At 47.0% G+C, this 25,192-nt stretch overlaps 1 protein-coding gene across 1 annotated transcript; it reads left to right on the forward strand.

Annotated features, from left to right (window-relative positions):
• Positions 1–12,937: 12,937 nt before the first annotated feature.
• Positions 12,938–20,329, forward strand: PHOX2B (paired like homeobox 2B). The gene is made up of 3 exons (XM_081877496.1): positions 12,938–13,189; positions 14,928–15,115; positions 17,694–20,329. The coding sequence occupies exons 1-3, from the start codon at positions 12,949–12,951 to the stop codon at positions 18,147–18,149; spliced, it is 885 nt and encodes a 294-aa protein (XP_081733622.1). The 5' UTR covers positions 12,938–12,948; the 3' UTR covers positions 18,150–20,329.
• The last annotated feature ends 4,863 nt before the right edge of the window (positions 20,330–25,192 follow it).

Here is a 25,192-nt window from a genome sequence, read left to right on the forward strand (position 1 = left end):
AGTAATCAGCTAGTATTCTGTTAAACAAGTGATGGCCGTGGAGAAAAGAGAAGTAAGCAGCAGTTAATTCTTAATACACCTTAATTTCCCTTTAAGTGAAGAAAAGGGAGTAGGGGAGAATGAGTGATAAGAAGTGGATTATTTTCTAAATTGGAACACCATTTAAAGGGCCAAGTGGTACTTCAGCCTTAGCAACAGAAACATATTCAGCACAACAGACAAGGGCAAAACAACTGAAATTCGGGATTGTGAAAATGTTCCCATACAAATGCACTATACAGTTCATAATTTTGCCACCTTTCTGGCAAATCTAGTCAGTGGCGTAGCGTGGGGGGTGCAGGGGGGGCCGGCCGCACCGGGCGCAACATCTGGGGGTTAGGGGGCGCAAATCCACCGGTTAGGGGGCGCAAATCCATGGGTTAGGGGGCGCAAATTACTTGCCTTGCCCCGGGTGCTGACAACCCATGCTACGCCACTGAATCTAGTTACAAAATTGTAGTGAGTGCTGGTCTCAAATCAACTAATGCTCTTGGTCTCTCCATCCATTGGTTTTCATTGGGTAAACCTACAGATCAACGTGGCTTCTGGACAATGCCTTTCCACCTACAAATGACCCTCAATTCTTTCTGGGGGTTACAGAAAGCCCTTAATTAATTGTGCTGGTGGTGCTGCAAAAAACTTCACAGACTACCCGTTTCCAATGCCCAGTACAGAGAGGGAAAGAGCAGCCTTCCATATGCTTGGCTACTTTGGGAATGTTTGAATATCTAATTCAGTCTTCCTTCACCTTCCCCAATTGTTGTTAGCACAGCCAGGAGTGAGGAAGGATGCGAGCTGTAGCCCAAGATCTTATGAGGACCCGAAGAGTTTGGGGTGTTAATTAAGGTAAAAGGTAAATCACCCCTGGACGGTTAAGTCCAGTCAAATGAGACTATAGGGTTGTGGTTTTCATCTCGCTTTCAGGCCAAGGAAGCCAGCATTTGTCCACAGACAGCTTTCCAGGTCATGAGGCCAGCATGACTAAACCGCTACTGGCACAGCGGGACATAGTGATGGAAACCAGAGCACACGGAAGCGCCGTTTACCTTCCCACTGCAGTGGTACCTATTTATCTACTTGCACTGATGTGCTTTCAAACTGCTAGGTTGGCAGGAGCTGGGACAGAGCAACGGAAGCTCACCCCATTGCAGGGATTTGAACCGCCGACTTTCCGATCAGCATCAGGGGTTTAGACCATAGCGCCACCTGCGTCACTCACTGGGCAACCTCCCAGCTCTCAGACTAACCTGTGTCCTGGAATCCATCATGGGATTAGCACCACATCTGTCAGGAGCAAGCCAGCAGTAAATCACACCGTTCAAGTTGGGAGTTAACTATTTATTAGCAAGAACACAATCTGAACAGACTAGGTGGAGTGTCAGACCTAATGAGCACCAGCAGCTCATCCCTGGTAGGTCTTGCCCCATGGATCAGTTGCCAAGACTGAGAGTCCTTGCAGCTCCTCTCCGGAGCTTTTTCTGAGCAATTGGAGACTGTGCCTACATGAAGCCAGCTTCTCCTGTGCCATTTTCAAGCTTCTTCTGGTTCTGGGAGACTGGGGTGGGGGAAAGAGAGAGAGTGTTGCAGTAGGAGGAAGAGAGACCTGTCACTCTGGACCTGACTCCTCCCACTCTCCTGCTTCAGCTTCAGCTTCTAACTCTGGGCTTCTCTCTGCCACAGACTCCCCCAGCTCACTAAGCCCTGTTGCTTTTCCAGTGACCAACACCTCTTCTCCCTCTGGCAGCTCATCATTCTCCCACCACCACTCCCTGGGCTCTGAGCCTTTTTCCCTTGGGAATTCCCCAAGCTGGTTCCTCCCACCATTCTTCTGTGCCCAACCAGTCCGGGACACAGGCGGCGCTGCGGTCTAAACCCCTGAGCCTCTTGGGCTTGCCAATCAGAAGGTCCGTGGTTCAAATCCCTGCAACGGGCTGAACTCCCGTTGCTCTGTCCCAGCTCCTGCCAAGCTAGCACTTCAAAAGCACACCAGTGCAAGTAGATAAATAGGTATGGAAGGTAAACAGCATTTCTGCATGCTCTGGTTTCCATCGCAGGGTTCTGGTGTGCCAGAAGCGGTTTAGTCCTGCTGGCCACATGACCCAGAAAGCTGTCTGCTGAAAAAACACCAGCTCCCTCGGCCTGAAAGCGAGATGAGCGCCACAACCCCATAGTCACCTTTGACTGGACTTAAACATCCAGGGGTCCTTTACCTTTTACCTTACCTACCACCCCAATGTAAACAATTTTTAAAAGGAATGGAATGGTGAGACACAAATGTGATAGGTCAACAAATCAAATGTGTTCTAAATTAGGAGTTGCGTTTATTCCACGTGAGTTGATCTCAGACAGAAGACTCGTTTTACAGGCCACTAGAATTTCAGAGTTCTTTTCTGCTATTGAATCCAATGGACCTACCAGGGTGGGACTTAGGAGGGTCCTCAAACGCAGCAGGGCTGGCCTGCCACATTTCAAAGTAAATAAAGCCATTTCATCACCGTTCAGGGAAGCACACTGCTCCCTAAAACACCATTAGGTCCAAGGGCTGAAAATGTCTAAATGCCCCATGGATTGTCTCTTCCAATACTTCTCCTGTATCACTTCCACGCTACATCTCTGGTGGTACCAACTGTAATCAATGCTTCCTCACAAATGTTTCTTCTTGCTGCCCTCCCAGACACGGTGAATATGTTTCTCCAATTTCACTGCAAACAGAAAGGCCTCCTTGCCTAATTTAATCTGCTCTCCTTTGTCACAGGCAGATGTCACTTTTACATCTGTGCCTCTCTTCAAATGCTCTCCTCTCCCCCACCTTCCACGAGCCAGCAGCTGTTCCTGCTATCAGCAAAACTCCAGCAAAAAAGCAACGTGGAGATCCCTCTGCTGGAAGAAGCTTGTCGCACTTTCCTGCTTTCCTGTGTTTATAAAAATACACACACAAGACACTATCATACATAACAGGCTATCCTTTCATAGCATGGGTGTAGCTGCCCCACCCACCAAGTAAAACAATAGAAATACTTAACCAACTGACTAATCACGACGGTTCTGCTCCCCCCCTAACAAAAGTCCTGCCGCCCCCCAAAAAGTCCTGGCTATGCCCATGTTTCGCAGCTAGCAAAACTGGTATCAAAAAACACAACTACACATAACAGCAAAACATGCTTATGCAGATAGGAGGTACAATTCCCAAAGCTGTGAAAATGAAACACTAATGAGCTTTACAGTAGGCCTGTGCATAATCAGAAGCAGGAAACTACTGCCGAAAGCAGGATCCCCTCTGTAACATATAGTAAAACATACCTGTTGTTGCCCGTGTCATCACACTGTCAGCTTCCTGCTTTGCCCTCTCCCTCTTCAGATGCTTCTGTGTGGGAATGTTCATGGATGCAGGAGAGGATATATTGTCTGATAATAGCCTTTCCAATTGTGTTAACAAGTTCACAATTTAGCAGAGTAACATTCCCCTTTTTAAACTTGCAGCAGATGCGTTTGCTCAGGCTCACTAAAGCCTCTATAATAACTGTTCTGGTATTTTTCCCTTATTCCCTCATAAAAGATAAGACACGACACAGTCTTCTATAAAAGTATAAAAAGGTTTACTCACACATCATTCTGTTCACAATAGGATCCCAGAAGGCAGACTTAGCTTAGAAAAGTAACATACACCTGGAAACTATCTCATAAGGAGACAGTCCCTTTGTCCTCTCTTAGCTGGAGCCAATAGAGCATCTTTGGCTAAGCAGATGTTGCTTCTTCGATGCATGTAGTCAAAAGAGGGAGATGGCTGCCCTGCCCTGTGCTTTTGTCATTACCTGCACAGGTGAGGCCACACCCACCTCTAGTCACATGCAGAGGAAGTCTGTCCCAGCCCAGAAGGAAACAGGAAGTTTACCTGCTGGCTGGACAAACATTCCTCCCCATGTGTAAACATGTTCATTCTAGGAATGTTGTACTTGACTGCTCTTGTGTTTCACATCCCACATTCTGGAGGCAACAAGGAAATGTGTTGCATGATGAACTACAGCTCCCAACATCCTTGACAATTGGCCATGCGGACTAGGGCTCATGGGAACTGGAGTCCAACATCAGGAGGGCCACAGGTTCCCACCCCTGGTTTAATGTGAATGAACATGCACTGCTCGTTCCCCCACTCCTGCTGTACTGTGGCCAAAACAAGAGAGAGTCGTCTAACCCCAAGCTCATCCTCCCAGCAAATGCTGAGTAGTAACCAAGATTTGTTCTTGGCTTACAACCCATGGTCTGGAGGAAACAAACCCCAAGGCTGGGTGTGGTTGACGAGACTTTGGCTTGCTTTGTCCAGGATATGGCAGCGCCATGGGAGCTTCTGAACAGCATGCTACTCGTTCAGATTAAACCATAGTTTTTGTTTGTTTGTGTGTTTGTTTTTTACAGAAGTATGTGTAATGGAATTTTTTCCATGTAACATTTTTACAAATCAGTTTCATTTGTTGAGACATTGGGGGGGGGGAGGAAGGGGGAGGGGGGAATATGGGGGTGTTTCTATTTTGCTTAATGTATGTAGGGTTTGGTGTCAGCGTTGCTCGTGTTGTTCATTTGTGTTTCTTTGGTGGTGAGAGAGGTTGGGGTTGGCCTAAGGTGTGGTTGTTTGTGATTGGCTGTCGTGATCTTTGTTTTTGTGTGTGAGTGGGGTGGGTGGGTATTTAGGATCAGGTTAGCCATATTGATTTGTATGCTGTTGGTGGATTATTGTCATTGTCTTGTTGGGCTTTGTATGTAATAAAGGGGAGCCATACCGGGGTAAAGGCATCTCTTCTGTTTGCCCCCGTGTCAGTTTCAGTTTATTGGTTAACTTTTCTAGTAGGGCTGTTTCCCATACTATTTGGTACCATTGGTCCATGCTTACTCCTGACAGGTCTCTCCAGTGTCTGGTTATGGTGTTTCTGGCTGCTGAAAGTAGGTGGGTTATGAGTTTTTTGTGGTGTAAATGGGCATTGTTGTCTTGGAAGACATTTAGTAGGGCCAATTCTGGGGTGATGTCTAATACTTGCTTAGTTATTTTACATATTAAACCATAGTTTGTTTTAAACTATGGTTTAATGTGACCCGCAAAGGGGGTCATTGTATCACTTGTGCAAAATATAATGCAAAGAACATGGTGAATAGCCACCAGCTCCCTCTTACTGCTTTCTAAATGTGCAGAGAGCACAGCGGATTTATTAGATTTATTAGCTGGCTCATCTGCATGGAATAAAAGAGAGAGAAAAGAAATAGAAATATTATTCCATTTCAAAAACTTAGAGAAGATACTTTGATTGCATGCTGATACAGAGAAAGTGCCTCCTTCCTCCCTATAATCTCTCAAAGTAACTAAAACATCTTGTAAGAAAAAAAAAATACAAACATAGTCTTTGACTACAAGGTTTTATTCACACAAAATTGACTTCCATTGAAGAAGCAGCTATTGTCTGTTGCTTGCGTTAGTGACTCTATTATTTGCGATATTGAGTTTGATCACTAACATAGTCGACGTGTCCCTTGGCATAGGCTACAGTCTGTTTTTCTTTTCTTTTTTGTGAATATAAAAATCATAAATGGAAGAAAATTGGGGAGCCGTCCCGAGCCCAAATGACATTTTTGAAGCTGATCCTTTGCTTGGTGGGCATCTCTAGCGGGAATCATTAGCGGTCTCTCGCAAATAAAGCAATCAAAAAGAAAGCTCCTTTGAAATGCTCGCTGGTGTTTAATATTTGATTCGTTCCCATGTTACTACTGTGTGTTTAGCCTGCGGAAAAAAACAGCTTCATAGGAGTGAGACATGATGGGCCTGACAAGCGTTTTGCCCGTCAATTGCTACTTCAGTACAATACCGTTTTGTTTGCTATTTTGTTTCCCTGTCTTCTAACATTCTTTCTGACTTTGAAGGGAGGGGGGAGATAGATGCCGTGGGAGGAAGGGGGATTTTCCTCTAAGAACGCCAAAGAATAGGAAAGAGAAGTTTCCTTTCAACTCCAAACTGATCTGTCCTTGATACACATCACCAACCCTTGGTTCACCTCTGTTACCTTCTTTCCTGCTCTAACTTCCTTGTCACTGCTGTAACCATCTGCAGGAGGAAAGGGAAAATTCACACAAACCTCCTCATCCTGTATCAATAACGGACAGAGCAACAAACTGTATTTCTGGTTGGCTGGACCTGAATTTGTGATGTGTAGACAAAAGTCCGCTTTTTGGAACGGGAGGGAAGCTGGACAGCATAGCTATTGGTGACTCTTAATTCTATTTGTGCCGCCTGGAAGTCAGGATGGTTTGTGTGTGTGTGTATGTCTTCTTTTTTTGTCCACCGCCCACCCCCCTCCACACTTCATTTTGATTTGATTATTTCGTAGAGATGGGCTCCCTTTTCACCCCCTCCAGACGCGTGGAGGAAGGCTGCTGAGGCAGTTGGCCTATAGTTGCCGTAATCAAATTAAGCATTTGCTACAACTTTTGAGGAGAACGGCTCGCGTGTAAAAAGGACGACTCCAAACAAAAAAGAGAGCAGGGGGCCTGGGGATGCCAGGAGAGGAAGGGGAAACCCGCAGGTCCTTTCATCTTTAGAGGAAAATTTGGAAAAGGGAAAGAAAAGAATCTACAAAAGATTCCACCCCTCTCCTGCCCTGCCGAAAACAACCCCCCACCCCCCAAATGAATAAATAAATATGAAAACAGAAGGGAGATAATCAAGTCCAGGGCATTTGCTCAGGGGGCTGAATGGCACCCTGAATGGAGACTAGAAGATGGCAAGCAGGTGGAGGGGGAAATGGGCGCTATAAGTAAGGATAAAGAGAACAGCTGAGTCGCAGCAGGAAAAAATGTGAACACTAAAGGCTGTTTAATGGTTGCATTTTGGAGCCTTGGTTGTGGCCCGCTGGGACCAGGGAGGTTTTTTTTTAAAGCCCCGCCTAAGGTCTTAAGAAGGGACGCGGGTGGCGCTGTGCGTTAAACCACAGAACCTAGGACTTGCTGATCAGAAGGTTGACGGTTCGAATCCCCGCGACGGGGTGAGCTCCCGTTGCTCAGTCCCTGCTCCTGCCAACCTAGCAGTTCAAAAGCATGTCAAAGTGCAAGTAGATAAATAGGTACCACTCTGGCGGGAAGGCAAATGGTGTTTCTGTGCACTGCTCTGGTTCGCCAGAAGTGGCTTAGTCATGCTGGCCACATGACCCAGAAGCCGTACGCCGGCTCCCTTAGCCAGTAAAGAAAGATGAGTGCCGCAACCCCAGAGCCGACCACGACTGGACCTAATGGTCAGGGGTCCCTTTTACCTTTAAGGTCTTAAGAAAGAAATTTGTTGTTGTTTAATCGTTTAGTCATGTCCAACTCTTCGTGACCCCATGGACCAGAGCACGCCAGGCACTCCTGTCTTCCACTGCCTCCCGCAGTTTGGTCAAACTCATGCTGGTAGCTTCAAGAACACTGTCCAACCATCACATCCTTTGTCATCCCCTTCTCCTTTCCCAACATCTGGTTCTTTTCCAGGGAGTCTTCTCTTCTCATGAGGTGGCCAAAGTATTGGAGCCTCAGCTTCAGGATCTGTCCTTCCAGTGAGCACTCAGGGCTGATTTCCTTCAGAATGGATAGGTTTGATCTTCTTGCAGTCCATGGGATTCTCAAGAGTCTCCTCCAGCACCAGAATTCAAAAGCATCAGTTCTTCAGCAATCAGCCTTCTTTATGGTCCAGCTCTCACTTCCATACATCACTACTGGGAAAACCATGGCTTTAACTATACGCACCTTTGTTGGCAAGGTGATGTCTCTGCTTGTTAAGATGCTGTCTCAGTTTGTCAAGAAAGAAATGGCTCTCTCTTTATTTGGGGCTGCCATTGCTACCAACTATATAGGAGGCCAGAATGAGGTACTGTCCCTTCCATCCATTTCTCTGGGCAGAGACCACTTCGGCTCGTTCAACTTGTGATCCGCGCTACTAGCAGTTGCTCGTTATCCAAGCGACTCCGCCATAGGCTACTTCCATGCTTCCACATGTGCAGAATGTGTGCCTCCATATGCACCTCCGTCAGAATTTACTGCTCAGCGGTCTACTTCTGCAGTCTCCAACCCAGTCTTTAGCGGAATCCAGGTAAAAAGAGAGATGTGCCGTGCAGCTGATAAGCAACCTTAAAATGCTACATCCAGCCCAGTGGCTGTGATAAGAACTGCAGGAACCACAGTGGCCATGAAGAGCAGGCCTATGAGATACGAGATGGTCTGGAGCAGAACTAGGCCTTGCCCCCAAATTCCCCAAGCCTAGGACCTCCAGCCTTGTCCAGAATGCTTGCAATGTTTGCATTTGCTTGCATTTGCTGGCAATGTTAGGATGACTATCTCTGCTAGATTTATATGTAAAAACCAGGTGAAACAGCCATCTTTGGCAGTTGTATCATCTTAGGTATGTGCCCGTCGCTGTGTGGGATGGATCCCCTAATAAGAATAACGTACGCATGCCAAACGGTGCAAAAAATTGCCAGTTTGCTTCTGGCTGGCCAGTCAACTTTGGGTTTGCTTCTGAACTCTGGGACACATCCTTAACTTTCCTGCAAGTGGAACGGCAACAAAATGTCACAGTGTGCAATGTTTTTGTTCAGGGTTCCAGCCAGCCAGCCATGCCCTTTCAGGACACTCCATTCCCTTCCCCCTCCCAGTTTTCTGTTCTGTCCCCAACCGTCAGTTAACTTTCTGTGTCCCAAGCTCAGACCACAGTGGACTTTTTTCAGGAGGGGGGGTGGAATACTTCACACATCCTTGTACTTCTGCAAACCTGGGCCTGCTAACACCTCCTTTTATGCCATTTTGGCTACATAAGGGTCCAAAGAACGAGTTAGCTTTTACTTATGTAGGTTATGTACTGTACCTTGGCCCAAGCGCTGGCAGTAGTCTTTGGCCCACAGACATACCCATTGCCTCCTCAATGTGTCACTGATATGAGAGCTAACTAGAGCTTTCAGTCTAGAATGGCTACATATATGAGCAGCAGCGTCTTCTGCTCACTGCAGTCCTTGGCAGAATAAACAACACCTGCTGAGCATGACCACATGCAAGAACCAGTAAGGTTAGAATTAATATTGATATTGGAAGGAAGCATGTCTCATTAGTGGGTGTGCTTTTTCAAGAGCCAAATTTGTCTGTGTGTGTGTGTGTGTGTCCCGCCCCTTCACCAAGGGCCATCACCAGGGCAGGAGTCTCCTTCTTTGGAGGTCTTTAAGCAGAGGCTTGACAACCATATGTCAGGAGTGCTCTGATGGTGTTTCCTGCTTGGCAGGGGGTTGGACTCGATGGCCCTTGTGGTCTCTTCCACCTCTATGATTCTGTGATTCTGTGAGGATTTGGGAGCAGAAGTCAAAGTCCAGCTCCCAGCCAGAATATGCAGGCGGGCTCCCAAGCACAGCAAGCTTGACTGATTTTGAAGCAAATGAAGTAATACATGATCAGTCAGTAGAACATGAGACTCTTAATCTCTAGGTTGTGGCTTTGAGCCCCATGTTGGATTGCAGGGGGTTGGACTAGATGACCTTAGCGCCCCCTCCAACTCCGGTTCTTGCAACTAACACCTTAGTTCTCAAAGGTTGTGGCAGAAGAGGATGCCAAGTGAGGCAGGAAGATCCAACGACAATAATTTATACATTCCAGTGTAGTGTAGTGTAGTGTAGTGTAGTGTAGTGTAGTGTAGTGTAGTATAGTATAGTATAGTATAGTATAGTATAGTATAGTATATATTTTAAAAAATCTTTCTTTTAAGAATATGGATAGTTATCTTTTCAAAATCAAGCACTGCTACCACTTGCTTGTTTTCCAATCGTTGTGGAGCAAGCAAATATTTATTCTGAAAGTGTAGCCCAGAAAAACAAGTGTGAGAAACACTGGTGTAGCGCAAAGCAAGGTACTCCAGAAATACTTATGCTATCGAAGGAGCGTTCCCCCGCCCCAAGCAGCCATTAAATCCGGTGTCAAAGCTGACTTAACTGGAGGCCGGGTTAAAAGCGTCAAGAGGCCACGTGGAGTAATAGAGGCCTTGAGAGTGGTTGCGTTGGAGCCACTCCCGAGGACTCCGCCTCCGAGTCAGCTTGGGGGTTGTGGGTTTTGTCTCTGCTTGGGGTTGGTATGTTGTGTGTTTGTGTGTATAATACAGGTGTGTATGTATGTGCCAAAGAGGGCAAACAACCGCCCCTAATAGCCTTTCGATGCGCGCCACTCTGCCACTCTTTGCATGGACGGCGGACCCCTCAGCCCGCGTTTGGACTCCAGAGAGGTCTTCCAGGGAACCCCCCCCCCCTCGCCACTTGAGATATTTCCCTCCCCGACTATCCTCGCCTGTTCCGGGGCAGAGTGCCCGTTTCCCCCCCGGCTCCGGTTCTGCGCCGCCAAGGTCGACGCGCAACTGCGCGCTTTCCAAGAGCACCCTCGACGGCATCGCCATCCTGGCCCACGGACTGCAATTGGGCTGCGTGGGTTGTCCCCTCAAGAAACGTTTTCATTGGCGAGTCACAAGGACATGTAGCAAAACACACGCACGCACACACACACCATTGCAGCCGCGTTTAGGGTTTGAAGGAGCCTTTCAATGTGCCATAAAACACTGGAGAAAGTCCGGAGGTAGTTCCGGCGCACGCGAGATTTCTCCCCACCCATTTTTCCATTCTTTTAGGCTCGGTGAAAGCTCTGCAAATACTGCGGATCGGTCTTAAAGGCTTTAAATACTATCCGAGTGTGATAGTTTTATTAGCTCGGGAGGGATGCAAGGAAGCGCATCCGAAACACCCGGAGTTTGTTTGTTCCCCTCGCCCCCCTCACTTGCCTGTTCATTTTGCAAACTCGCCTCGCGATAGTTTTGGTTTTTACCAGCTCAGAGGAAGGGAGATCTAAATGCAAGAAAATGAATGGCGTGGACTTTGTATCTTGGGGTAAATAACAGGCTGCAATGATCTCCAAGGAAGCACCATGCAAATCGTGAAATCCACAGACAAGAATCTGGGGGGGAACTGATTTGCTCAGGCTCCCTGGGAGGAGAAATGTATTTTCTTCTACAAGGGAATGTGAAGGGAGCTGCAGCGTTGTCAGTAAACAGAAAACGTAACTTCATCGGGAGCATCAAGACACCAACTTGTTATTGGAGCTGTTTTGAAGTAGATTATTATGGTCATTATTATCGTTACGTTGGGAACCCCACCAAGCGCAGAGATTGAAAAGGTGAACGTAAAATTAAAAATAAATAAATAAGCACGTTAAAAAAAAAACCCGCCCCCGCCTCGATCTCCATGAAAGGATGTCCATATCTCTTCCGCTAAAATCCATCGGATTATCAAAATGTTAGGGTCCGGCTGGGGAAACGTATTTTGTGAACGCGGGGGGAGAAAGGATGCGGGTTTTAGGTGGGCGAGGACGCGTCCATGATTTAAACCCAGGCCTGGGCCTAATCGCTGCCTTCGAAACCCAAGTGTTGGGAGCGGGCGGGTTTTTCTTGTGGGCCCTCGGTTAGTCTCGAGAACCACCGGGGTGGGGGTGGGGGTGGGGAGTGGTGGTGGTGCGGATGGTGCCAGGAAAGGGAGACGCAGTGGAAAGCGCCTCCACGCACGCGCGACCTTGGAAGGAGAAGCGCGGGGTGTCCCGTCGGTTCCCCAGCTCCACTCTCCCTCCGACCAGGTGCCTTTGGGAAACCCCTCCATCCGCTGCCACACCCTACCCCGGGGTCCCTTTCGCAGGGTGCCCGAGCCTTGCCAGTGTCTTCGCCCTTTATCGCATTTCACGCTCGGAAGGAGGTTTCTTTGGAGTTCAATTGAGCGCGTAACGCGCGTACAAAGCAGGTTTCGCGACAACCCCGGGGTTTCACTCCTTAGTCCGAAGCTGCGGGGGAGGGAGGCTTATTTCTCTTCTTAGTTGTGGGGGGGGGGACACCACCTCTCTCCACACACACCCTTAAAACACGCCCCCCCAGCAACAACCCCCAACCCTTCTCTCTTTTTATTCCCAGGTGTGTGGGTGTGCGTATGCATAGGGCAAACTTCTAGAGCCCCCCAATAAAATATTTAAATATTTGAGGAGGGCTCAAAGTTGATAGCCATTGCCATTCAAACGGGGTGTGGGTGTCGTGTCTTGTGATCGATTATGTGGGGCGGGGTTTACCTGGGGCCCCCAATATTTTAAGCAAGTTGGCAGCCCTGTATATAGGGGTGCTTGCGTGCGCGCGCGTGTGTGTATGAGTGTGATCAGTTAAAAAGGAGGTTTAAAAGCTCGGGCAAATCGGATCAGGGAAAATCGTCACCCAACTTTCCTCCTTTCCCAAGGAGGCTGATCGAATTAAAAGGGCAGCGAGGCTGCTTGGCGAAACAGAGGACCGGGGACGTCGAGGGTGTGTATTAAATTCTCATTAGAGATGCAGGAATCAGCCAGAGGGAAGTTGGGCAGCTCAGCCTCCCTCTTTCCTCCCACTCCCTCCCCTTCCCTCCCCTCCCCTCCCTCCTTCTCCCCTCCCCCTCCTTCCCCTCTTTCCTCGCTCCCCCCACCCCCCACCCCAGTTTCCAGCCCAATAGACTGATGAGTTATTGTCATGTAAAAAGCGCCCGCGATCAGACCAACCGCTTTGCTATTGTCCAAGTGGAAACAGCCAAGTTTATGATGAGGACTATATGCTCTAGAGACCTCAGGCAAGGCAGCTCATAGGAGCCGTTTTTTCATAAAACTCGGCACGGCTGGTAGCAAGGAGGCCACTCTGGAAGCAAGAGCCGAGCTGTGCGCATCTCGCTCTCTCCCCTTGCCTTGGCTCTTCTTCTCTCCCCCCTCATCCACCTCGCCCCCACCCCCACCCCCCACCCCACCTTGACCAGGAGCCCCATCTTTTCTCTCTCCCCACCCTCCAGCCCCCAAACCCGTTGGCTGGGCCATCCCCGAGCCTTTTCAATGTATAAAATGGAATATTCTTACCTCAATTCCTCCGCCTACGAGTCATGCATGGCTGGGATGGACACGTCCAGCTTGGCTTCGGCTTACGCGGACTTCAGCTCGTGCAGCCAGGCGAGTGGCTTCCAGTATAACCCCATCAGGACCACTTTCGGGGCCACCTCCGGGTGCCCGTCCCTCACCCCCGGATCCTGCAGCCTGGGCACCCTTAGGGACCACCAGAGCAGCCCATACGCGGCAGGTAAGGACCCTGCGCCCCTGGCTGGAGACTGGAGAGAGAGAGGAGGGAAAAGGCAAGCAGAGAGAGAGAGAGAGAGAGGGCAAGAGACGAGGAAGGGGGAAGAGCCAAGCCAAAGCCCGACCGAGGAGAAAAGAGAGGGAGGGGAAAAAATAGGAGAGGGAAGCCTCGCTTTGATTGCATTTGGAAAATGGCAATGTGTTTAGTATTTACCCAACGAAATTTGCTTACACAAATGAAAGAATTTATCACGTTAGGAGCGATTGCAGGGAAGGAGAGAGAGGAGAGGAGAGAGGAGGGGGGTGGGTTGGGTTGGGTTTGTGTGTTGGGGGGGGGAGAGGGGGGTGTAATTCACTTACACCGTTACACTATCCGAAGTCACACCCGAAACCGCCAACAAAATTATCTTAAGCTGCCAAAATGATCGGCATAATTTATTTACTTTGCGAGGGAGACGGAAAAGCTGGGGGAAATAATTAAATAAGCCGCGAGGAAAGCTCATTACTGACACTGTCTTCTTCATCATCTTCATCTTCATCGCCTTTTTCCCCTTTCCCTCTTTTAAGAAACCGCATCCACCACGGGCAACAACAGTAAACAAGCCATGGAGAGATAAGCGGGCACTGTCTCCCCGCTAGTATTTTTCTTTTTCTTTCATTCCTTTCTTTCCTTTTTTAGCAGCTCCCCCCCTAGGAACAACGAAATCCCGCCTGGGCGAAAGTCTTCGAGTAAGGGAGGAGGCGCAAAAAATTCAGGGGCAGCTCTGGAGGCGTCTGGGAGGGGGAGGCGACACTTAGTTGGGAGCACGTCCCATTGAGCTCAATCGGACTTCCGAGTCAACATATTTAGGATGGCACCTGTCGGTGTTGCTCTATTCCGGTCAACGCCACGGGTCGATTTTGCTATCGAATTCCATGGAAACAGCATCTCTGGTGCTGGTCGTGGATCATTATTATTTTTGGACCATTTTTTGTACTAAATCAAGCAGGCATGTAGCAGTAGCATTTTGAGAGAAAGGCAGCCTTGGCCGTCTTGTGTGAACGCTCATACCCGCATCTAGCGAGATCGCCCTGCCAATCTCTCCATTCGTCATCTCTCTTTGCGACATTGAAGGAGGAGATGGCGGGGGGGCGCAACTACAAGATTTGCCTGTCATTCCAACGAACCACCCCCCATCTTAATTTAGCATAAATTGTCATCGCTCTCTCCCCCCCCCCCCCCGCAATTTCATTTTTGGAAAATCGTCGCTAAGGGTGGTATACTTTTGATCCAACCGCAATAAACAGATACTGTGGGGTAGGATGGAGGGGAAGGGAGGTGGTTGGGTTTTTTTATATAACCTATATCGAAAGTAAAAATATATATATAGTGTTTTGGAGAATCCATCTGCAAACAGACCGTATCATTCTGCTTCCTTATCCATTTCGTTATCGCAATACATCCCTCTCCCTTTTCTGGATTAGAAACCAGTTAACCGTCTCAGAAAACGGAGGGGACACGAATGCGTTTCTTCTCCATGTCTGCTCGCGTGTAAGCTCCCTGGTTAAGCGGGTTGTTAGCATGGCGGTGTAGACGGTTTCGCGGGTCACGCTCCGACCGCCGCAAGCGCAGTGAAACCATTCGAATCCGGATCCCCCGGACGGCTGTCCTCGCGTTCCAACAGCTTATTGCGGGGAATCGCAGCACGTTATCGACTGGCCTGTTTCTTTTCCTCCCACCCCGCTCCCCTTTCCCTCTTTAGTCCCCTACAAGCTCTTCACCGACCACGGGGGCTTGAACGAGAAGAGGAAGCAGAGGCGGATCAGGACCACGTTCACTAGCGCGCAGCTGAAGGAACTGGAGAGGGTGTTCGCGGAGACTCACTACCCAGATATCTACACCCGGGAGGAGCTGGCCCTCAAAATCGACCTCACCGAAGCCAGAGTTCAGGTTGGTGAAGGAGCTCCTTTCGATCTGGATTGCAGCAGCCGCCTAGGCCGCTTGATCCGGAGCAAAGCATCGCGGGTGGTCTCTCGCAACCGCTTTCAAGATTTTGCTGGACAGGAGGTGACCAACGACAGAGTCCCAGGGTGGGAAGTCTGTTGCTTTTGCACATTTTCATACTTCCCTTTGGGAAAAAATATGAAAATGGATGCAGGGTTTTTTATGTTTATCATTCCGGGCGGCTGCCTTTTATTTTTTTAACCTCGTTTATCTTGAGTCATTCCTCCATCAGCAGCAGAAGGCATTCAGCTTTGCATCCCAAAGCTGTCTCACCTTCCTCATGGTAATGAGTACGACTCCTAAGGGCAGCAATTTCCTTGGAGAGCCCAGTGGCTGGGATATGTATTTCCTACAGCTTGGCTCACTTGCTAGAGCCACCCATTTCTATACAAGTACCTTGTCACTTCCTGATTTTGGCAGAGGACACATTATCATCTGGATAGCTGAACAGGGCAGCATGTGGCCAGGACCATACCATTCCGCGTATTAGATATTTGCATCCCTTCTATAATTTTGATTATTATTATTTTTTGAGATCTTGTTGGCAATGCTCTCTATTTCTGTGGGAACAGTTTCTAACTTAGCAAACTGAAGATCTGAATTCTAAAAACAGGGAGAGCTTTACACTAAGATCTCACCTGATCTGCTTTATCTTGGAGTCACTGACCTGAAATAATTATATTTGGCATACACTGATGTGTTTTAAATTAAGACACACCCTAAATCAGGGGTGGAGAACCTCTGGCCCTCCAGATGTTGGCCAGGGAGGATGTTAGTTTATATCTAGCAAAATCTGGAGGGCCAGAGGTTCCTCACCTTTGCATTAAATACTCTATCCTTTCACTACTTCTGAGCATCTCAAGAGTGCAAAAGACTGGTTTAGGATGCGCCAAGAAATAACAACACAAGTCATTAAGACTACAATCCTATCCAACTGCCCAACGGAACGAAATTGAGCTTTCTGAGAAAACAAGGCTGCAAACCACTCTGATATACCACAAAGCAGGTCACAGGGGAGCAGTTAATTTGCAAAGCAAGCCAGGCCAAAGCATGCCACGATAGACTGTGGCATCAAGGCTTTAAGCATGGGCAGAAGAATGTTAGGGTGATGATGCCAAACAGCAATAAATCCGAACAGAGGAGAGCCATTGGTATTGGAGCTGAAAGGGAATGTGGCTGCTCTGCTTTGGTGTTGTTTTTGTTTTTATTAGATATTTTATGGGGGGTTTTCTTGATTTTATTCTGTAAACTGCCTTGAGACCCCCGGGTATAGGACGGTATATAAATTCAAATAATAATAACAACAACAAGCAATTGGCCAACATGCCAGATGTGCGTGGCCAATGGTCTGGTTCCATGCCAGCACACCTGGAAGCATCTTAAGAGTTGCCATGCTAGACCCTACCAGTGCTCGCCTGTTCTTTTTATTCACGCACCGTGGCCGAGCTGATGGCCAACAGAACTCACAGACAGGCTACATTATTCCTCAGCAGAGGAACAACAATGCATGTTACTTTATAGCAACAAGCAGCTTCTGCAGTGAAGGACTTTTCCTGTCCACACTGCCCACATAATAGGGAGTAGATTACGGCAGTTCATTGTCCTATTAAAAGAAAAGAGTCCTCTGCTGAAATGATATGAATGTTCTGAGATGAAAGTTCTCCTTTAGCTTGGCATGGCCAATAGCTACCCAGAGTCCGTCCATTCAACTAGGGCACATGCCGTCCTTTTCTAAACCGTAAGTGGAAGAATTTGCAACCTAGCATCTTTTAGACACTGGGTGTCTAAAGCCAATTTACCCAGTCGCATCATGCCAGAAAGCGAATATAACTATGGAATAAGCTGGCCATCTGTAACATGTTATTAATCTTACTATTGCTGCTACCCGATTTCTCACAGGAATGGGAATTTGTGATGCTCACAGATGGGCTTGTCTACGCTCATTGCCCATCGGTTGGCACTGACTTGGGAAATGGGCCTTTTCATTCCCCTTCCTACACCCATACGCTCAGGATAGTTAGCAGTGGGTATTTTAATCCTTTTGGGTGCACACTCAAGTTCACGTACTAAAAATAGTTGCCAGTTAAGACCTACAAGGATAGATCTTTCCACATGTTTATTGATTGTTTATTTTGGCTCAAGCTGGGATAGCTCAGTCGGTTTGAGCCCCACGTTGGGTAAAAGATAACGGGTTGGAACAGATCGCCTCATGGCCGCTTCCCATTCTACAATTCTATGATTTAAGTAGTGATCGCTGAGTTCTGGATCAGCTATTTTGAATCCACTACTGCAAAGTGGCTTTCAAGGCGCGCTTGGGAGAGAGAGAGGGGGGGGGGAAAGGGGGATGGTCTCGCATAATGGTCCCAAACACAGAATCAGTGCCTCGAGGTTGCTTTGGCTTGACTCGCATATCCCGTGCACGTGGGAACAGAACGCCTGCCCCCCCCTCGCTCGCCACCCGCCCCACTCTGAACCTCTCTCTCTCTTTTCCCCCCTCGCTCCTTCCTTCCTTCCTTCTGGCCAGGTCTGGTTCCAGAACCGACGGGCGAAGTTCCGCAAGCAGGAGCGCGCCGCGGCGGCAGCGGCGGCCGCAGCCAAGAATGGCTCCTCTGGGAAGAAGTCCGACGCGTCGCGGGACGATGAGAGCAAAGAGGCCAAAAGCACCGACCCGGACAGCACCGGCGGGCCCGGCCCCAACCCCAACCCGGCGCCCAGCTGCGGCGGCGGCGGGCCCAGCCCCACGGGAGGCCCCGGCGGACCCGGAGCCGGCGGGCCCGGGCAGGAGGCCGGCAAAGGCGCGCCGTCGGGGCCTGGCGGCTTGTCGGCAGCGGCGGCGGGGCCCGGGCAGGGCTGGGCCCCCGGGCCGGGGCCGATCACCTCCATCCCGGATTCCTTAGGCGGGCCCTTCGCCAGCGTGCTCTCGTCGCTGCAGAGACCCAACGGCACCAAAGGCACCTTGGTGAAGAGCAGTATGTTTTGAGCGCGGGGCCGGCCGGCCGGGGCTGCGTCGCCGGGGCCGGGCCTCCCTCGACGGGCGCGTCCCCAATGGCCGAGAGCGAGGAGGCGGCGCCCTCTGCAGGGAAGGGACTCGCCAGGCCTCCACTCCTGCCCTCCTCGCTCACGTCCGAGCGGCCCCGACGGCGCGGACTTGCAAGCGACCTTGCCCGGGCTACGAACAAGCGAGCGCGCCCCGTCGTGCGCATCGCTCTGCTGCAACAGGCGCCGCGCCTCCGCCCTCTCCTCCTTGCGCAGTCCCTGGCCGGGAGAAAACTGTCCACAAGCTGCCAGTGTCGTTTTGTCGGTGTTGCTGCTGCTACTGCAATGTAACCCTTCCTCCCCACCCCGCCAAACCCCCCTCTCTTGGCCGGGTTTTTCCTTGAGGCTGAGGCGCTTTCAGCGTGGCTGCACACCCGTTGCAAAACCGCGCGTCCGCCTTTGCGCATCGTGAGCGCTCCATTTGGCGACGTGGCACGGCCGTCGCCTCCAAGGTGCGCACGTTAAGAGCCACGCGGTCTCCCCCTCCCCCAGGGCTAAATTGGAGTCCACTCCGCCGCCCCCCCCCCGCCGCCCCACTCACTCACTCCTTTTCGTGGGCTGAGCTGACGAGGCCCAGAGAACATGTACAGAGTTGAGAGGTCTAAATTTGTAAACGTACTGAAACCAAGGGGTTGCTGTGCAAGTCGTTTGTACTGTAACTAGAGCACAGCTTCTGAATGTATCGGTTAGGCTAGTAGGACGCACACCCCTTCCTGCTTTCGCAGCTTCCCTAGAATATAATTGACACGGAGGGTCTAAAAATTACAGTTAAATGTTATGTTACACCGGAGGGGGCGTGGATATAGTTACAGAATCAGTGCAATCTGGTTATGTTTTATTCTGAACCAAATTCCACACTCTTCAATCGGGCTTACTCCCTTAATAAGCATGTTTAAGCCTTAAACTTTACGGATTGCCGCCTCGGTAGATCAATCTGTGTTTTATAGGTAAGGGAGCCCATTTCTGAAGGCTTCCCAGAAATATTTTTGCACCACAAAACACCAGCCCTCGTGGAAACCGCAGCTTGCCTCAGGGAAAGCTACTTTTGTTTAGCATTCCTCTTAAACAAGGTGACCTAATTTGATGTGGCAGTTGTCAGAGGGTATGTATGTATGGTTCAAGCTACATTAAGGTGGTTTAGGGTGGTGTGCCAAATGGTTGCTGTTTGTGCCCGGGTACCGCTTCGTAATTGCAGCATCGGTGATGACTTGCATTTGTGAAGGTGCAGCCAGAGGACCCAACCCATCTCCTTCTCCGAGGGTGATCAAAAGTCGTATCAGAGTTCAGCTGCCAGCCCTCGGCCACACACAGTAATCCACTGAGACGTGTGAGCAGCAGTTCTTGGAGCAACTCCGTTTCCAGCCCTGCCGAGTGACAACGTGAACCGGCCCTGACCATTCAGCATAGCCAACCCTCTTATTATTGTGATCATTACTAGCACTGATTAGATTTTTCATTTAAGGCCCTACCCTTTCCCCACCGCAGTTGCTGCAAACCTACCGTAACTGTGTGTTTCAATGTGCAGGGAGAAGTTTACAGAAGGTGAACCAACTCTCTGTCCAAAATAGCCCCAGGGGTCTTAACAGCCCTTTCTGGCAAATAGATTGGAATTCATTCTGAAGATTACGATTACATTGTCCATGCAGTTTTTAGGCATCTCTTCTTAGGGTTTTAAAAATGTTTCTTTTACAAGGCACAAGAACCTAGGTATTAGTTATGTCGACAGGTATGCTTTACCATCTTTTTCTGTGTCTTTCTAAAACTGTGTTCTGTGACTCAATTGTATAGTGTTAATATTGATACAAACTTGTCTACTCTAGTTAGACGTATAAATAATGTTTTCTCTCCTTGTAGTCTTTATGGTGTGTCTTTATGGAGAAATGAGGTTCTCACTGGTTACATTTCTTTGCGTTTAGAGAGGTCGGCTTCATGCAATGGTATCAGCTTTGGTTATCAATTGCATGTTCTCTCTTTTTTATTATCGTTCTTTTTCCTTTTGTGTTGGGATATGTTTGTGAGCATTAACCATCATAAATTATGTTTCAGGATTTTCAGATTTATTTATATGTGGTTAAAATGAATGCTTCTATTTAAAAGGGGAAATATTTCTACATGTGCATATAGTTTTCCAAGAGTGTACCATTAACTGATTGTTGATAATAAAAACAAAAAGCAAATACAGGCCCTCTACATCTCTCGGTCTAATTTACTTTCTTCCTGAAGTGTGTTTTTAAAAACAGGAGTGTCGTGATAATGGTCACGGATAGGCACTAGAGAGTGGGCAGGAAATAAATCAACCCCCCAGTATTGAGAATTTCCTCTGTGGACAATGTTGTAGGAACCAGGAAGTGCTGTGACCCAGTTTCTAGGGTGGTGATCAGGTTTTGAACCCATCACAATACGGTCTTCAAGTATAGCACTTCACTGCATTGTACCTTGTGTAAGTGCTGCCATTCATTCTGTGAATATCTCCTTGAGATAGTTGCTTTTTTAGCATGTCAGAAAGCTCCTTGTTGGATGGCACATCAACTTAGGTCAGAAACAGATTTCAAAACAATCCATCCATTATTTTTCATCTGAAATCTTTTAGAGAGAGGTGCAGTTTAATTCCCCCACAACACTGCAGTCCTAACAACCAGAGAATTAAAGTGGGTTGCCCGATGCATAATAATCTCTCGGTGACTTCAGCATGACAGATCAAATACCCCAGTCAGAGCTTTTCATGTCATCTGACCCCACCCCAAAGCAGTACTTTTAGCGGAGGCCATTCACACAGTCACCAAAAAGTCGATAAACGATAAGTTACTGAGTGAATGTGAATTGCCAGAGATTTTCTTCTTCTTTTCAAATAAGGGTAATTCAGGCTTACAGGATTCAAAGAAGAGCTTTCACACCAATACAAAAGTATTCCGGAGTCCAGTGTAAGGTGTATGTGTTCTGTGAATGGGAGATGATGGGCATTGAGAAAGAAGTAAGATATTATTCCTTACACCAAAAGGTATTTAACTGGCAAGAATAAATCAGTGTTTGTGGATAACTTACGTAATGTACATGGTATAGGTATTACAGTATAGAAAACAAATCTCAAATATACACTTTGTTATACAGGCTAGACCTAGCCACCCGGTTTGGCTATTTCAACTCTCTTTGAATTCATTAAGCTAATCACATTGAACAGGAATTCATAACTGTGTTAGTTTTAAATTCAAGAGTTACCTGGCAGTCACGATCGTAAGAAATCTCCTTTTCTTTTGCTCACTTCCTAGCAGTCAGCATTTACAAAACCAGATTACCTTACAAAATAAATATTAAAAGGCCTCCTTGGAAACTGCTCCAAAACATCCCAGATTGGGCTCTTTCTGAAAATGCTTTGTATGTCTTTTTTGCTTCATTTTTTGTTTGATTGAATACCCAAAACTTCGGCTGTGATGTTTCCCTCTAACAGTTATCCTCACAGCTCGAGCTGATGTTCTGCTTTCTCAACACGCAATTGCATGCCAATGCTTTAAAAGGCTTTGTTGCACTTCCGCTCGGAGACATTTTCCTCTCGAAAGAAGTACAAAGATTTTTAAAAAATGAAATGTCGCCAATAGTTCCAGTACAGGACAGTCAACCATGAACAGAGTTGATTATGCTGGAATACCAGAGCCCTTTGCAGGAGACAAACGATTTTTAATACCGCTTTCAACAAAGAATAATTGCTAAATGCCTTGGTGAGGAAAAGCTGCTCAGAATGTGTGTTTCTGGTGACCAAAAACATCCCTTTGGATTAGAGATGCAAGGAACTGGGCTTGTGCATCGCACTCTCCACTTCAAAACAATTTAGAACTTGCGTTATTTTTAACGGATTTCAGCTACAACACCAAATATTTAGTAGCGATAAATACATAAGGTGTAGAATTCGCTATTAATAGATAATCTGCATGTGATTCCAGATGCGGCAAGAGAATGTGGAAGAACACAATCAATACACACATTAAAAGGACATAGGGTTTAGTTGTTAATCTTTTAAAATAGTTGCAACTATGCTGTTTAGTTTATTTCTTGTGCTTTTGGTGCTCAACAAGGCCAAAGATCTCGCAGAGGAAAACTGGATGCCACACTTGTTAAGTTGAAAGTCTTTATTAGCAATCCAGGATAATAGATATATCCCCCTAAATCATGGTCTCAAGTTTTGTAGAGAGTAATTATGTGTTCCATACTTTTTCAGATGTTAAGGTTTCTGTTCCAAGTGTTGTTTATATATTTGGAATTATTTACATATTTTCAGTTTGGGGGGCATTTTTAATATTCATTTTAGCTTAGGTGTATTTGCATAGGAGTTTCTTATCCAGACAAAACCCTACTCACTTTATGCACAGACTAATAAAACTGGATGTTTGTTGCTGGGATACATTGATTAAAAAACTGATTAGAACTGAAAAGAAAAGTCTGTTGGCAGGGTCTTGCTTGAGCCTATAATAAAGGGCTCTAAATTTATCCCCATAGTAATTAGCTAACTACCGTGTATTTTAGTTTTTTAACATGAGAAATAGTCATTGTATCTTTGCTGCTAAGTTCTGTGTGTATTGTGTGATGAAGATGTTGGGTGGTATATGTGTAGTATGGGGTTCATCTTGATTTTGAGGTGTGAAATTATGTTCAGTAGGCAGCTTCTAGGCTTCAAAGTGAAGCAGCATTTCTTTCCATTGCAATTCCTATTTTTATTACATACTCATTTCTCCCTTTGAAATACTAGGACTTGTATGTTTGAAACATTAATTCAATGAACTGGCATAACGCCATGCAGCAAAGAATGCCAGAGGCTCAGAAGCAATGCTATAGTCTTTTTTTCCTAACCAAAAGAGAACAACTCCAAAGAGGGGAAATGTTTCAACTAAATCAACACCTCTAGGCAGCTTCATTAATGTGTGACCCCAAAATTCCAGATTCCCCCCAAACTGATGCCAAATTTTTGTGCTAGTTTTGTGCCATGAACCCCACATTTTGTGCACATTTTGAACTTCTTTGAACTAATTTGAACTTTGAGCTTTGAACTAATTCAAGCTTTGAACTAATTTGAGCTTCGAGCTTTGAACTAATTCAAACTTTGAACTAATTTGAGCTTCGAGCTTTGAAGTATTCAAACTTAGAGCTTTGAACTGAGGTCCATCTCCAAGGGCCTTCTGGTGGTTCCCTCACTGTGAGAAGTGAGGTTACAGGGCACCAGGCAGAGGGCCTTCTCAGTAGTGGTGCCCACCTGTGGAACGCCCTCCCATCAAATGTCAAGGAAATAAACAACTATCTGACTTTCAGAAGACATCTGAAGGCAGCCCTGTTTAGGGAAGTTTTAATATGTTATGTTTTATTCTGTTTTTAATGTTCTGTTGAATGCCGCCCAGAGTGGCTGGGGAAACCATTATTATTATTATTGAACTAATGCGAACTTTGAATTTCAAACTAATTCAGACTTCAAGCTTTGAACTAGTTACAATGCTCCCCAGCTAAAGCAACCAGATAATACTACAAAGCCAGCCACAGACATCTCTATTGTTGTTCTTCATTGCACATATATAAAACAGGCAAGCTTTGGAACATTAACACTTCACCTTACATCACCACCACAGGGTTTTTCACAGGGTTGCTTTCAAAGCTGATCACAACATGTCAAATGAGCAGCAATAACAATTCAAAAACAGTAGGAACAATTACAGAAGAATCCTAATGTCAATAAAGTCCAATCCATAAAACGTTGCATAAAATAATACAGGAAACTAGCCTAATTTAGCAGTTGAAAAAACCAAACTTGGCAGGCACTGTGGGATGTAAACACAGGAGCAGTCAATGACAACATTCCTAGAGTGTACATGTTAGAACATGGGGAGGGATGTCTGTCCAGCAAGCAGGTAAACTTCCTGGGGACGGACTTCCTCCGCATGTGACCAGAGGTGGGTGTGGCCTCACCTGTGCAGGTAATGATAAAAGCACAGGGCAGGCAGCCACTCTCTCTCTTGCCTCTTGCCTCTTGCCTCTTGCCTCTTGCCTCTTGCCATCTTCATCTTCTGAAGGAGCAACATGCCCTCTTGGCTCCCAGCCAAGAGAGGACAGTACTATCTTGCTACAAGATAGATTCTAACTGCATGTAACCTTTTTAAGCCTGCCTACCTTCTGGGATCATATTGTGAACAGAACGTGAGTAAACTCTTTTATACTTTTATAAAGACTGTGTCGTGTCTTGTATTTTAAGAGGGAACAAAGGGGAAATTACCAGAGTAATTATTATAGAGGTTCTAGCGAACCTGTGCAAGCGTTACCGTTGCGTACTTAAAGGGGAATGTCTATAAACTCTGCTGATATTTTGGGAACTTGTTAGTACAAGTTGGATAAGGATATAATTAGTCAATATATCCTCTCCTGCACCCCAGAACATTCCCACAAAGGGTTATTGGCCCCAGTATTGCATATTTCTGCGTATTTTTGAAGGATTGCGTTGGATTGTGATTTTGAGTTGAGTAGTATTTTTCTGAGTTAACTTCCTGGTAAGCACATGGTCCTTTGTTCCATTGTGCAGTGGGGATTAAGCACCCCCCCCTTCCCTCAGAGTTCACAGTGACCCAAGGCAGTGAAGAATTGTTTTGTATTTTGAGATTTTTTGAGATTTTGATTTTAAAATTTTGAGAAATTTTGAAATTTTGAAGAATTTTCAAATTTTTGGATTTTAAGATGGCTAGAGCAGCTTTTGATAGTGATGCAAAGCTAGGAATGCCTGTGCTGAATGAACACAATTTCATACACTGGAAGCAGCGCTTGATAGCATGTTTAGATTATAAGCACATTTTGGAAGCTTTAAACCCTCAACCTACGGGATCGTCTGAGGAAGCTTTAGCCAAGATAAGTGCTTGGAAACGCATGAACAGCGAAGCTAGACACATAATTTTGAGTGGACTTCGTGATGAGCAGCTATCATTAATAAATAGTACAGATGATGCATCTCAAATCTTAAGAGAT

Source organism: Podarcis erhardii, assembly GCF_964252035.2.
Source record: "Podarcis erhardii genome assembly, chromosome: 9".
Taxonomy (NCBI): domain Eukaryota; kingdom Metazoa; phylum Chordata; class Lepidosauria; order Squamata; family Lacertidae; genus Podarcis; species Podarcis erhardii.

Coding starts and splice junctions, on each gene's coding strand:
- PHOX2B (XM_081877496.1), top strand. CDS start 12,949: ATGTATAAAATGGAATATTCTTACCTCAATTCCTCCGCCTACGAGTCA. Junction 13,190..14,927: donor GAGCAGCCCATACGCGGCAG/GTAAGGACCCTG, acceptor TTCCCTCTTTAG/TCCCCTACAAGCTCTTCACC. Junction 15,116..17,693: donor TCACCGAAGCCAGAGTTCAG/GTTGGTGAAGGA, acceptor CCTTCTGGCCAG/GTCTGGTTCCAGAACCGACG.